We start from the raw sequence: 15,163 nt of genomic DNA, 5'->3' as shown, positions 1-15,163 counted from the left end.
ACCTAATAAATACATTGTTGCATGACACTATATAGATGTTCCTACCCACTGTGGAGGTAGTAACATAGTCTAGGGAAGTGTGTAAGTTACTAGACTATGTTCTTGCCCATTGTGACCAGCCTAAGACCTCCTCCAGTGTAAAGGTGTTTAGATGAGGCGCTAAGTATATTAAATGCTTTAGCAACTCAAGCCCCAATGTAAAGGTGCTAAGCTGCATGCATTTAGTTAGTTGTAGACTCAGAATTGTGCTTCCACCTAGGTACATGTGTTTAGCATCATTTCTTTCTGGGGTCACCATACTACTCTCACTCTTTTTAACTAACATGTCACATCAATTTTTTTGCTTAGCTGGCAATTTTAGCACCTGTATAAGATGGAGCAATTGAAGGGGCGTAATAGTGGATAGTAACTTAGCAGTAACATAGATTCCAACTCAGTAGATTTGCATACATGGCAATGATTTAATGAGAAGGGAGAGTATAGCAGTAACATAGTTGGTTACCGTAACTTCGCACTTGGTCCCACAATTTTTTTAATGCAAATTGATCCACTGCGGCGTCCCCATCGCGAAGGAAAATTCCCCACCGCTCCATCCTCTTCCTCCCTGCCGCCTCCATCCTCTCCCTCCCTGCCGCCTCCATCTCCCTCGCCCCGCTCTCCGTCTTGCCGCCCGGCGGCAGCACTGGCCGGCGACGCGAGTCCACCTGAATCATGGCCAAGTCTGGTGCCCGTAAGGAGGCGGCACCAGTCCGGTCATCGGCGACCTCTCCGCCGCAGCAGCACATCCCCGGCGCCCCGGCAAGCTCGTGCGCCAACCGCTGGCCACAGCAACTCTTCTACCCCGGCGCTCCGACGAGCTCGTCCGCCAGCCCCTCGACACCACCGTACATGTACGTCCCTCTCATGGAATCCTCTGCTGCAAACCCTACGTGGTATAAATTTCTGCTTTTAATTCAATCTTCGCCAATTGCAATTCCTTTAGCTCGAATACCTGATTTAGCGTGTGTAGATCTTCAGGGAATTTCTGTACTGCCAAGTCTTTACTCACATCTAAGTCTGAATTTCTAAGTCTGATTTAGCGTGTGTAGGTGTGGCCCGAATTACCAAAACCGTGAGCTTCAGTTGACATCCTTTTGCTTTTGCTTTCTTCATTGAACAAGTGATATATCACATCGAGACACTAGTTAGGACATGCTTTTTGAACAAAGGATTGATTATGCTTCATATATAGCAGAAACAGTAGGATTATCCTACTGCAGTTTTATTAAGATAAGTATTTACAAGTTAGACTTTGATACAAAGAGGAATAAGTTATGTACCTGACCAAATACAATCATTTCGAACAGTCCAAATACTCCAGGTCACCAAAATAGATGTGTTCTGTGTTAAGTCTATCTCTTACAGTAGCCTAAAAAATATCTTGTTATAGTCTGTTTCTGACCAAATCCAATTGCATACCTCATGAATTTGTTTAGTGCGCTTGATAATTTAATATTTACAATACTTCTGTTAGAGAGATGAGGTGTTGTACAAAATTTCATTGCTACTGTAACAGGAGGCCAATGTACACCCCTGCACCTGAAGACTTGCTAAGTTTTGGACAATTCCTTCCAATGCATAATTATAATTTTCAACCTCCGCAAGTGCAGCATCCTGTACAAGGGCACCAAAATATGGATACCAATCAACCGGCTGATGGTTCCGATGATGAAGCTGAAGCAAGTATCATTGATCCTTCCTCCCTCTACACACTAGATCACTACCTTGTCCAGATGGACATGTTAGACTCATTCGCCAAGGAGATCGCAATAGAAGTGAAGGAAAGCCTTGACGCTCAAGGAAGATCAAGCAGAAGTGGTCCGAGGATTTACGTGAACAGGCCACGTGAAGAAGCTGCTGAGCAATTGGTACGCGACTATTTCTGTGATGATCCTACCTACAAGAAGAAGGTATTTCGTAGAAGATTTCGGATGAGAAGGCCCCTTTTTGAGCGTATCATACATGCACTAGGAGAGTGGTCTCCAGAGTTCACGCAAAGGAAAGATGCTCTTGACCGTGATGGGCTATCTCCATTGCAGAAATGCACATCAGCTATTCGCCAATTGGCATATGGTACTCCCGCTGACGCTCTCGATGAGTACCTGAAGATTGCCGAGTGCACATCAATTAAGTGCTTAAAGCTGTTCGTCAAAGGCGTGATTCATATATTTGGTGATGAGTATATGCGAAAACCCAATGTCAACGATGTGCAGCGCTTACTTGATATTGGAGAGAGTCGTGGGTTTCCTGGCATGTTAGGAAGCCTCGACTGTATGCACTGGCGTTGGGACAAATGTCCCATGGAGTGGAAGGGACAATTCACCAGTGGGTATAAAGGCGTCCCTACTCTTATTCTAGAGGCGGTTGCTTCTCAGGATCTTTGGATATGGCATGCATTTTTTGGTGTTGCTGGATCCAACAATGACATCAACGTGCTTAATCAGTCAACGTTGTTCCTTGAGCAACTGAAAGGGCAAGCTCCTCGAGTGAACTATAATGTCAACGAGAAGGAATATCAACTTGGTTATTACCTTGTAGATGGAATATACCCAGAGTGGGCAGCATTCGTGAAGTCGATACCGATGGCTCAAACAGAAAAACAGAGGTTGTTTGCTAAACATCAAGAAGGTGCAAGGAAGGATGTGGAACGTGCATTTGGTGTGCTCCAGGCGCGATGGTCTATTTTACTGCGCCCGGCACGTTTATATGACCGGGGCGATCTCCATCATATTATGTTAGCCTGCATCATTCTACACAACATGATAGTTGAGGATGAAAAAGAAGAGGCGGGGAATATGCTTGATTTGAATGAGGAAGCAGGCTCATCAATTGTTTTCCCATCAGTATTTACTCATGGTGGCATGCCAATATTTGCCGAGGTACTTCAAAGAGATGCTAGAATTCGTAATCGTCCGATGCATAAGGCTCTAAAAAATGATTTGATTGAGCATATATGGAGAAAGTTTGGGCGACGATAGATTATATTTGAGACTTGATCCATGTTGGCACTTATTATTGAGTAACATAGAGCATAAGGCTCTAAACATGTTTTATATATTTTAATTATATTATATTGGCACTTATTATTTATTATGGGTCCGTTCGAATTTGTGTTCTTGTATTTATATATGGGTACTGGCAAACAAAATTTCATATTGATACATGCCACATATAGATCACAAAGTTAAAGTATTAGTATAGATCCCACAAAACAATAAATGAAAATCTCAAGTTACTACCTCTATGTTACTACCCACTATAGAGGTAGTAACATAGACTAATAACATATGCATGTTACTACTCTATGTTACTACCCACTATGGGTGCAGAGGAGGGGATTAATGACCGGGGCATGCACATTGGCGGTCATGGCCGAGCGGTGTTGTGCGCATGGATCGAGAAGAGCAAGACCATGCCAGGTGGTGGGAAAAGCCCTTAGCGGACGGCAATTTGCTGACAAAGACGGCTTCAACGCCCCATTGGGGAGCATTGACGGTTTAGTAATTTGATTGTTTGTTCATACATTTTGATTATTTGTTTCATTTTGAAAGGCGGATCTCGACAGGAGCACTTTTCTTTAATTCCCCCTCCATTCATTCATATATTTTGCAAATCCAAAATTAACGAAACTAAAAGATAAGCTAGCTATTATACCCAAACTGTAAAGTTATTTATTCGATGAAAAGATTTGTTGTACATTCTTTGATTTGGATGGAACACGTCTTTTCATGGTTCTGATGATAATCTAATTTCCCCGCTCATGATTTGCTACAAAAATATTATGTGCATTGGTGTTGGTGCTATATATGGTTTGTTCAGTTTGTTATTCGTTTGAAGTAGATAGTCTCCGTTTGTTGTTCGTAGAAAGCAACGATGAGAGGAGAGCGGTTGCCGCTGGCCTCGATGGGGGTGAGGGGACGGCGTGGCGGCAAGCGAGCCATCGGAGAAGAGGAGAGCAACGGGCTGGTGAGGAGAGTGGGCGGTGACACGAGAGAGAGGGGAGTTATTGAGACGTCCCATCCGTCTCACGTGTTCCCTTAGGTGTGCAACCAAGAGCCACGCGTGGCAGCAGCGAGCCTCGCTGCCGAGAAACTACCGATTCGGCAGTAGCTCGCAGCCTGGCCCGGGACTGCTTTAAGTTTCGTGCGATCCAAGATGTAGATGCAGCCCAGGCAACCAAACAACCAGTTTTCATCCCGCACGGGCCTGTTTGGGTCTTATGCAGGCAACCAAAAACGTTCTTAGAGAGAGTAGTGTTGATGATAACATGTGGGCATGTGACCAACTCAACTATCAACCAAACAGAGTTGACCTTGTGGTCCCGTGTGGACCTAACCGCTGGGCGCCGTCACCGATGATGTTGCATGTTTACTCTTTGACAATGGACGACATAGTACTCGTGGCAGATCGACGGAGCTCTGTTCCACGTTAATCACTCTTTAGCTTGTTTTATAACGAATTACTTCATTTTTCGTCCAAGGATGTACTCATTTATTTTCTGCACGAACAATTGAAATGTTATTCCTGACGAATAGATGTAATAGCCTGCAGAGTGGTGTCAGCTACATCTTGCAATGTCACCCAGACTGACAAACTGATATGCACAACATGCCCACTTGGCCCTATTAATTTTCTGCGATGTACACCTTTCTCACATGAGGGACCATCTTAGAAAAATGCGGGTTGTCAATATTATCTTTTGCTTGGAGAAACTTCATAATCAGAAAACCATACAACTTAAGATATCAAATGTTTAGCTCCATGATCGACTGTGCAAAACTTCAAAATTGTTTAGCTCAACCAGGCCCTGAGCATATGACATGCTTCCTCGACCCGTGACTTCTTCTCGGGGGATACAACACCGGTCGTGTTGAACTTCGACAACCTTGTAGGATCTCCGAAAACTAAAGCATGATGCATGAGTTCGTTGAATACCTGGATATAAAAACACAATGTTTAGTGAAATTCCATGACTAACTCTTCACATAGCTGCAGGACAGTAAGCAACTTACATGCGAGATGAAAGTCTCCAAGGTAAGAGAAGCACCAAAGAGAGGAAACAGAGAAGAACAATCAAAGCTCCGACCAAAGGGCACTTCTCCAAGAACAAAACCCACAGACTTCAGGTTGACAAGTTTGCTAGATTCCATTGGTGAGTTGATCATCTGCATAAGGATGTTAGACTAATTGTATTCGAAGTTGACCACTTCTGTAATCTCATTAAACACACAAACCGATATATTTAGTAGAGCGTACCTCTCTGCTTGGCATGCTGGATGCCAGCTCCGCCTGAGTGGAACAATGAATGTCGTCACATGTTATGCGTAAGTTCCTCATTTGCAATGCTTCTCCAAGTGAGATTTGTACCTGGAGGAGCTCGCCTACAAACTCAAATCTGGAGAGCTTTGGAGCTTTGCTCTCTATCACTTGTAGCTCGCTACAACCTTGCACCTTCACGTAGCTTAGCCGCCGAAGATGACGAGGTATTTTCAAGCAGACTGTGTTGTCGCAATACTTCAGTTCAAAACGCTCTAAAGCTGAAGAGCCGGAAAGAAGGCACCATAACTCATCCCCCGTGACATGCACAGAAGTCAGATCCAATATGGTCAGGCTTCTCAAGCAACAAGGCTCAACTGTTGGACAAATGAAACAATCCTCAAGGTGAAGATGCCGGATCGAGTCTCCCTTCCCCTTTGTTAAAAGAGACAACGAGAACTCGTATTCGTCATCTCCTGGACGCGGAACAAGGGCGAGTTCTTGAATCCCTCGTGTAACAGCCATCCGAAGCCATTTGTCCACATACATATATTCATTCACATTGGAAGTTGGAACAAACAAAAGCTTGAGAGTTCTCATGCCTGTGCCCGAGTGGTTTCTCATAATATGGTCAATTTTGCGTGTAAACTCCCCAGATATTTTTGTTCTATATGATTTTTTATCCAAGCCCAATGCCTCACTACTGAAAGTGAGGTTGGGATAGCTACTCCAGGAATCCCGAAATAAACGAGACACACATGCTACTCGGGCAGCAGACCTCAGTGGAATTAGAGAATGTATATGGCACCAGATATCCTACATGGGCAAACATGAGAGATAAGCTCAACATCAACACGTACCATTATAGAGATTTTTTTCGATAAAGAACATTTCATTCAATTGATATATCGAGGTGATACAATCGCATTGAAGAATGCCCGGCCTCTACATAGCGCGATGCACACAGCCAACATGTCCAACAAGCCTAAAAATAAATACCGTTTTACAGCAAAAGTAAATCAGTCCAGCCTAGGGTGGGGCAACGCCTATCCGGAGATTACACCGCCATCCATGTTGGAAGAAAACCTCCCTAGTTGTATGCTCCAGCCGTGTAGACGCCATCATAAAAAGGTCTCTGTCCTCCGGCCTCTGCAGGATAGACCACGTACGAAGCCATCGCGTACACGCATGGATAACACTCAAAAAATAAGTGTTTGATGGACTCGTCATGTTGGCAAAAGACACATGTCTTGCTACCTTGCCAGTTGCGTCGTGCCAAGTTATCTCTAGTTAAGATGACCCCTCTGTTTAGAAACCAGAGGAATATCTTCACTCTTAGGGGAATTTTGAGCTTCCACAATTTCTTGTTATCAACCGGTACATCGGTGTGGGTCATTGCATCATACAAGGATTTGACTGAAAAGGTACCATTCTGATGCAAATTCCATCGGAACTTGTCTGGTTCGCATTGAGTAATTCATTCGATGCTACCAGACGAGGCCCAATTAGGTCCCTACGGAAAGAAATATCAGGTTTTTTTTGTGCCAATACTTGTTTGATCGTGACTAATTTATGCCTGACGATCCTATACAAGCTAGGGTATTGCACCATAAGTGGAGTGGCCCCCCCGCCAGGTGTCTTCCCAGAATCGAACCTGAGAACCATCCCTAACCGAGAAAGTACCAAATTGAAAAAAGAATTCATTGGCCTTCATCACGCCACTCCAAAAATGTGAGTCATCGGGTTTCCAATGAACTTGAGAAATGGCTTTAGACCCACGTACTTGTTACGAATGATTTCCTGCCATACTCCATTCTCAGTGAGTAGTTTGTATACCCATTTACTCAAGAGAGCGATGTTTTTAATCTCAAGATCCTGAATTCCAAGGCCCCCTTGACTTTTAGGTCGGCATAATATACTCCACCTAGCCAGCCGATATTTCTTGGATTCATTATCACACTGCCAAAAAAATCTAGATCTAAAATAATCGAGACATTGTAGAACCCCTTTAGGTAAGTGGAAGAATGACAACATGTATAGAACCATGTTGCTGAGGATGGAATTAATCAGAATCAACCGTCCCCCATACGACAAGAGTTTGGCCTTCCAGCTGGCTAGGCGTTTCTCAAGTCTTTCTTCCACTCAGCGATAGTTAAACGCCGATAGTGAATAGGAATACCTAGATACCTAATCGGGAACTGGCCGAGCTGACAGCCGAAAATCTCAGCATACTCAGATGCGGACTCTGCAGCATCGCCGAGATGATTACTTGAATTAAAGAAAGAATAGCAAGTAGTAGGTCTGTGCACATGATTGCACTATATTGATTGCATTGTAATGTAACCATGGCTATTATTCTCCCGCAAAAAGGGAACCATGGCTATGATTAGCAGAAGGTAAGATATAAAAAAAATGTGACAATAGATATGATATATGTTGAGCATTTTTTCCAAGCGTTGGTATCTCGTAAGGCCTTGTACTTATAACAATAAACCGGATTTTTCTGAAGCACCGGTGCTTATTTCTACATGAGAGGCGCCTAATTAAGTGTCTGCCCTGTACAAATAAGCACCAGTGCTTAAGAAAAGCCCTGTTTATTTCTCCAAACATCTCTCTTAAGCACCTTGCATTGTACAAGGCCTTAGAAGCGTCTAAATCTGTTCCAACTTCATCTAGGCATGGAGCGGCCAACAAATATACATGTATGAGATGTATCTGATTAACCAAGAAGACGGCAAGATGCATAGAAGGTACAGCCTCCGTTCCAATAATATACTTCCTCCGCAAACTAATATAAGAGCGATCTAAACACTTTTATATTATTTATATAGAAAGTACTTGTTTTAGATTTGTCTAGATATGAATATACCTAGATTTGGGATGGAAGAGGTATGTAATGTGCCGCAAACAGTATATGTTAATTTATAGCTCATGGGCATGCATGCACGCACGCACTTGAGAAGAGAAGGTACATACCTCCGGAAGACTTGGAGGAATGCGAGGAGGAGTAATGCTACATGTAGCATTATTGGTACGAGGAGGAGCCACCTTCCCTCTGCGTTTATTTTTGCCCCCCATCATGCCTGCCTAGCCCGTCTGCAACAAACACACAAACAAACACATCATGCGTGGCTAGCTATGGACGTACTACGGCAGATTAATAAAAAAATAAATCAATCAATCAAGCTATGAGCGACCAAATCATCATCAATCAGATCCTACGACTCCCTCTGCCTTAAAATATTTTTCTTTTCTGGTCGAGGGAGTATCTACCAGGCAGCTAGCGAGATCGATTCCCCACGAGTAATCTCTAGCTGCTGACCTGCTTACCAGGGAGGGGGTAGTGTGATCGGATCAGGCGGCGGCGATTCTGCTGCGCGAACAACACAACACCACCGGTAGCTGTCCTAGCGAGCGGCGGAGCTCTTATTGGCGGTCCGTCGTCGTCCTGTGCCGTGGCGCCCAAGGAAACCCGAGGTGGTCAGGCAGGGTGCGTTCTAGTAGCATAGTAAGGAAAAGATTCAAAGTTGCAGTATCTCTTTTGTGTCTCTAGATAGATAAAGATCCAACCCCTGGGTGCAGCGTCACGTACGTGTCTAGTCTGACCCGGACTGCAGCTCACGGAGGCTGCACCATACCGGAAAAAAAATCCTATACAACCGGGCCGTATCGTTCCAATCCAATCGGGAGACCCACTCACTTGAACGCCATCTGGCATTGTGAATCTCAAAGCAACGGGCTATCTTCTTCCCTAATGCCTTCCTAGCTCCGCCACCGCTCCCAGACCATCCCAAACCTGCCGCTGTTGCTAGCTCCGCCACAGCCAACGGAGCCAAACTTCTTGCCGCCGGCGTGGTTTTCCTCTGCTTACATGGTGCGTCCAGGCTGCTTGCCCCATCGGTCACGGCCAAACTCTTCGATGCCGGCTCAATCACACAGCTTGGCCCCATCGGCCGAGGGCAGGCTCCTGACACCGGGCAAGTCCGCTGCTCGCGGCCGGCATAACTCCATTGCTCGCCACAGGCATGAGCCCTCTCACTTGTCTTGGGCTCTCAGCACCGGTGCAGTCTAAAAAAAGCAATCTAGTCAGGCAAGATGTACGCCAATGGAGTTTACTGGTTGGCTGCCGCCGTCTGACATGTCATCACCGTCTTGCCGGGATGACTTTGTCGTCGGAAACGAGCGTAGCAAGGTGAGAATCGAGATTTGGCAAAGGGAATCCGGGAAGGAAGTTACCTTATTGCGTCAAGATTCACACAGCCACATGGCGCTCAATTGAGTGGGTCTCCCCACTGAAACATACGACCCGGTCGTATAGGATTTTTTTGCCACCATACTGGTTGTTGGAGCTCCGGCGGCGGCACGGAGTGGAAGCTAGGTTTTTGGATCGAAGGACCTAACTAATACCACGTAGTTTGGCATGCAACTCACGATAATTGGTCGGGTGCACATATGTGTGTAAAGAGGGGTAGCTCACGTCCTCATCAACTATACAAGGAAATAAGAGGCGTATCATACATGCAATGATATCCTATTCGACTGTTGGGTTCTATAATAGGGTGCTTCGACTGCATATTAAAATTTTCCTACCAGCAGAACATCCAGAAACATACTAATAGAGATGGATCATGGATCGTTACCACTAAACGTGTGGTACCATGCAATCGGAAGTACAGTTGAGGCAGCGCGTCTCTAGAGTTGTCTCCTCCTCGTCGATCTCCCTTGAATAACCAGTCGTCGGATCACCCGTACTGGTTCCCCGGAGCGGCACAAGTGCATCGCCTCTAACGGCATCCGCACGTGCAGGAGGAACATGGTGCTGCGGACTGCTAAGTTCGATCACACAGCCGGCGACAAGTGGAGGTGGCTAGTTGCAACACATGCAAAACCCTAGTGACGACGCCGAAGCGATCAACTGAATGAGTGTGCCATACCTCCACTATATATAGGCATCCAACGTGGGCTCAACACTTGGGCCTCACATGGAACCTAAAGCCCAAGCTCTGTTCGGTATGGATCCGAGTCCGAGTAGGATCACATCTGACTCGTGGAGTCGGATCCGGCCGCATAGTTTCCTTTCCTTAAATGCGCGACCCCTTAGGTTCAAGTTGGGTTGGTCGCGGGTCGGATCACCTCCAACCTGCTCGGCTGATAGTGGCCTCTAGCAAGGCGTCCCAACCACCAAGTAGACAATGAAGTCGGTTGGCGAACCTGTTGATACGTCTCCAACGTATCTATATTTTTTTATTGTTCCATGGTATTATAGTATCAATTTTGGATGTTTTATATGCATTTACAAGCAATTATATATATATATATATCATTTTTTGGGACTAACCTATTATGCCCACGAGAGGGTAGGCGAGCCTAGGGGGATTATGCGCGCCCTGGTGGCTGGTGGAGCCCACGTGGCTCCGTTTGACCTAACTCTGCCTCTATAAATACTCTAAAATCAGGAAACCAATAGAGAGCCAACCAAAATACTTTTTTCGCCGCCGCAAGTTTCAAAACCACGAGATCCCATCCGGAGGCCTTCTCTGGCACTCTACCAGAGGAGGAGCTCTACATCAACCTTGTTGCCGCTCCGATGATGTGTGAGTAGTTTACAACAGACCTATGGGCCTGTAGTTAGTAGCTAGATGGATCTCTCTCTCTCTCTCTCTCTCTCTCTCTCTCTTTCTCTCTCTCTCTGGTCTTCAATACAATATTCTCTTTGATGTTTTTGGAGTTCTATTCCATGTAATCACTTTTGCGGTGTGTTTGTTGGGATCCGATGAATTGTGAGTTTATGATAAGATTATCCATGAATATTATTTAAGTTTTCTCTGAACTCTTTTATACATGATTGTTATAGCTTCATATTTCTCTCCTATCTATTGATTTGGTTTAGCCAACTAGATTGATTTTTCTTGCAATGGGAGAGGTGCTTTGTAATGGGTTCGATCTTGTGGTGCTCAATCCCAGTGGCAGAAAGGGACATGAAACATATTTGTATCGTTGTCATTGAGGATAAAAAGATGAGGTTTATTCATGCGTGAGTTTACTTTGTCTACATCATGTCATCTTGCTTAAGGCGTTACTCTGTTTTTTATGAACTTAATATTCTAGATGCATGCTGGATAGTGGTCAATGTGTGGAGTAATAGTAGCAGATGCAGGCAGGAGTCGGTCTACTTGTCTCGGACATGATGCCTATATGCATGATCATTGCCTTTGATATCGTCATGATTATTTTATTTTCTATTAATTGCCCAACAGTAATTTGTTTACCCACCTTATGCTATTTTCAAGAGAGAAGCCTCTAGTGAAAGCCCCCGGGTCTACTTTTATGATATATAAAATCCTAAAAATACTTTGCTGCAATTTTACTGTATTTATTTTATTTTCTATGTTTATTCAATCTATCTGTCAATTACTACACAATTTAATCTTGCATGTAACCACCGAGGGATTGACAACTCCTTGTTCGCGTTGGGTTACAAAGATTTGTTATTTGTGTGCAGGTGCTGCTAACGAGGTGTTGCGTGGTTATCCTACTGGATTGATAACCTTGGTTCTTAACTGAGGGAAATACTTATCTCTATTGTACTACATCATCCTCTCCTCTTTGGAGAAATCGCAATGCAGTTCACAAGTAGCACATGTACAACATGTCACAGTTCTGTTTCCTTTGCCTCACGATATATGTTGTCGGCCTCAAGGCGAGTCTGTCATCCTTATTCTAGTCTGGACCCTTTCTCATTCCAGTGATGCCGACCACAAACAGTATTACCTAATAATCTTTGTCGCATGGTCATGCTTATCTTGGTCAAATCACACGAGGATCCTAGAGTATATCTATCCTGATCGGAGGGGCAAATCCCATCTTACTCGACCATGTCTCGCAACATGGGTTGGACAAGCCCGAAACCTCCCTTTGTAACTACCCAGTCACGGAGTAGCGTTTGGTCGGTCCAAAGCAGGTCTATCACCATCCCGAGTACATGCTTCAGCTCAGGTCTTAGGACATAGAACGTATGTTGTACTAGAGACTCCCAGATGACCGATCACTGTGTCTCATAGTTTGGTCTGTTTGACTCAGACCTTATCTCGACTATGATCCGACTATGTCGAATCCGACCAGATCTTTTTGAATCCATATTGTTCGGCTAGTATCCAATGCTCCATGGCTAGTGAGACCGAACCATCCACCATGTCATATGCTAGTCTAGTTGATTGTGCGTCCACAAAGCCCTTTTGAACAGGAACCTTTTAGGACAGTCATCATACAAAGCATAGTCCCACAAACAAGTAACGTACTTGTTGATACACATCATTGATAACGTCCAAGGACTATCTTTATTCATAAACACATAGGAAATATCATCATAAATGATTGCCTCTAGGGCATATCTCCAACAATATCACACTTGCACTAGAGTCAATCAAATAGATATCGTATGTCATGGCTCTAATGTGCCCCTTATGCTTGGGTTGTGGAAGCGGCTTAGTCAACGGATCTGCAACATTTACATCCATGTGAATCTTGCATATAACTCTATATCACCACTCTTTACGATCTTTCGTATCAGATGATATTTTCGATCTTTGTGTCTGGTCGTGTGGTGATTCCTCGGCTCCTTGTCTTGTGCAATGGCACCAGAATTATCATGATAAAGGTCCAATGGTTTTACCGAGGCTGGAAAAATGCCAAGATCATGCAGAAAGTTTCAGATCGAAACACCTTCCTTTGCAGCTTCACAAGAAGCAATGTATTCGACTTCTATGGTAGAATCGGCCACCATATCTTGCTTGGAACTCGTCCAGCTCACTTCTCCTCCATTCATGACGTACACGAATCCAGAATGTGACCGACAATCATCTCTGGCGGTTTGGAAACTAGCATCAGCGTAACCCTTTACGCAGAGGTCCTCCTCACCTTCATAAACTAGAAACATTTCTATAGTCCTTTTCAGGTAATTTAGGATATTCTTCACGCCGCCCAATGACTCTCACCGGGGTTGGTCTGGCATCTGCTTGTTAAGATTATTGCAAGTGCAACATCAGGCCAAGTACATAGCATGGCATACATGATGGATCCGATTGCCAAGGCATATGAAATCCTACTCATCCTGCTTCGCTCATCAGATGTCGAACGACTCTGAGTCTAGCTTAGTCTTATACCATGTGAGAGTGCACTAGTGCAGAAAAGCCTAACTATGGCGTGCCAAAAATGGCCTTGCTGGCGTGGACACACGACGGCACCAATATGTCGCCATTGTTAAAAAATAGTGGTGGCGTTGGTGCCCACGTTAGCAGTATTGTACATGTTGCTAGTGTGCCACGTGGACAACGCCACTAGTATAATCGCTCACCTAGCGACACGCAATGTATTGCACGCCACGAACATTTCGAGCAGCCAAAAATATATTTTCCCCATCATGTAACATTTAGCATTTCACATTAAAACTAAGCACATATAGAACATTACACAGTAGAATAGTACCAGCTAATAGAACATTACGAGTTACTAAGTGACAATCTCACAAATAGTAGTTAGATTGCTAATAAAACGACAAACATCTCTTGACAAACACGAGCTAAAACAGTAGTAGATAGTGCTAATAAGCAGTTCATTTCGCATTAATGGCCCCGCCAAACACATACTTTCAAATGAGGTCGATGACGATCATCATCCTCAAGTCATGGCGTTGGGTGTTCCTGATAGTGACTAAGATGGCTGTTGAGAAACGTAGCATGCAATTTCAAAAAAATTCCTACACTCACGCAAGATCTATCTAGGAGATGTATAGCAACAAGCGGGGAGAGTGTGTCTACGTACCCTCGTAGACCGAAAGCGGAAGCGTTTCACAACGCGGTTGATGTAGTCGAACTTCTTCTCGTCCCAACCGATCAAGCACCGAACGTACGACACCTCCGAGTTCTGCACACATTCAGCTCGATGACGTCCCTCGAACTCTTGATCCAGCAAAGTGTCGAGGAAGTAGATGAGTTCCGTCAGCACGATGGTGTGATAACGATGATGATGAAGTGATCTGCGCAGGGCTTCGCCTAAGCACTACGAGAATATGATTGAGGGTGTAATCTGTGGAGAGAGGCGCCGCACATGGCTAACAGATGTTGTTGTGTATTCTGGGCGGCCCCTTTCATATATATAGGTGGGAGGGAGAGGGGGCAGCCAAGGGGGCGCCCAAAGTAGGAGGAATCCTACTTGGGGGTCTTGTCCAATTCGTCCCCCCCCCCATGTTTTCCAGAGGGGAAAGGAAGGAGGAGGGAGGAGGGAAGGAAGGGGGAGGCCAAATCCCTCCCCTTCCTTCTCTCTTCCCCTCTTTCCTTTCTCCGCTGGTGCGGCCCATATGGGGGGCGTGGCAGCCCCCGCTAGCTGGTGCATTTCCCCTCTTGACCCATTAGGCCCATATCTTTGTCGAGGGTGCCCGGAACCCCTTCCGGTGACCCGATATGTACCCGATACTCTCCGGAACACTTCCGGTGTCCGAATACTATCGTCCTATATATATGTATATATCAATATTTACCTCTCGACCATTTCGAGACTCCTCGTCATGTCCGTGATCTCATCCAGGACTCCGAACAAAATTCGGTCACCAAATCACATAACTCATATAATACAAAATCGTCATCGAAAGTTAAGCATGCGGACCCTATGGGTTCGAGAACAATGTAGACATGCCCGAGACACCTCTCCGGTCAATAACTAATAGCGGAACCTGGATGCTCATATTGGCTCCTACATATTCTACGAAGATCTTTATCGGTCGAACCGTAATGACAATATACTTTATTCCCTTTGTCATCGGTATGTTACTTGCCCGAGATTCGATCGTCGGTATCTTCATACCTAGTTCAAT

General features: G+C 44.9%; 1 protein-coding gene across 3 annotated transcripts; it reads left to right on the top strand.

Moving 5' to 3' along the window:
- The first annotated feature begins 576 nt into the window (after nucleotides 1–576).
- Nucleotides 577–3,129, top strand: LOC109744614 (protein ALP1-like). Of its 3 annotated transcripts, none has more exons than XM_020303765.4 (2): nucleotides 577–890; nucleotides 1,650–3,129. In XM_020303765.4, the coding sequence occupies exon 2, from the start codon at nucleotides 1,674–1,676 to the stop codon at nucleotides 3,015–3,017; it is 1,344 nt and encodes a 447-aa protein (XP_020159354.1). In that variant the 5' UTR covers nucleotides 577–890; nucleotides 1,650–1,673; the 3' UTR covers nucleotides 3,018–3,129. The 3 variants fall into 3 exon arrangements, with proteins under 3 accessions (XP_020159354.1, XP_020159353.1, XP_040256136.1); XM_020303764.4 differs by having other exon boundaries at nucleotides 1,556–3,129; XM_040400202.3 differs by having other exon boundaries at nucleotides 577–932; nucleotides 1,556–3,129.
- The last annotated feature ends 12,034 nt before the right edge of the window (nucleotides 3,130–15,163 follow it).

The sequence above is a fragment of the Aegilops tauschii genome, chromosome 2 (assembly GCF_002575655.3).
Source record: "Aegilops tauschii subsp. strangulata cultivar AL8/78 chromosome 2, Aet v6.0, whole genome shotgun sequence".
In the NCBI taxonomy this organism is placed as follows: domain Eukaryota; kingdom Viridiplantae; phylum Streptophyta; class Magnoliopsida; order Poales; family Poaceae; genus Aegilops; species Aegilops tauschii.
The sequence above is the reverse complement of the archived record's forward strand: the minus strand, read 5'-3'. Positions and strand labels throughout refer to the sequence as shown.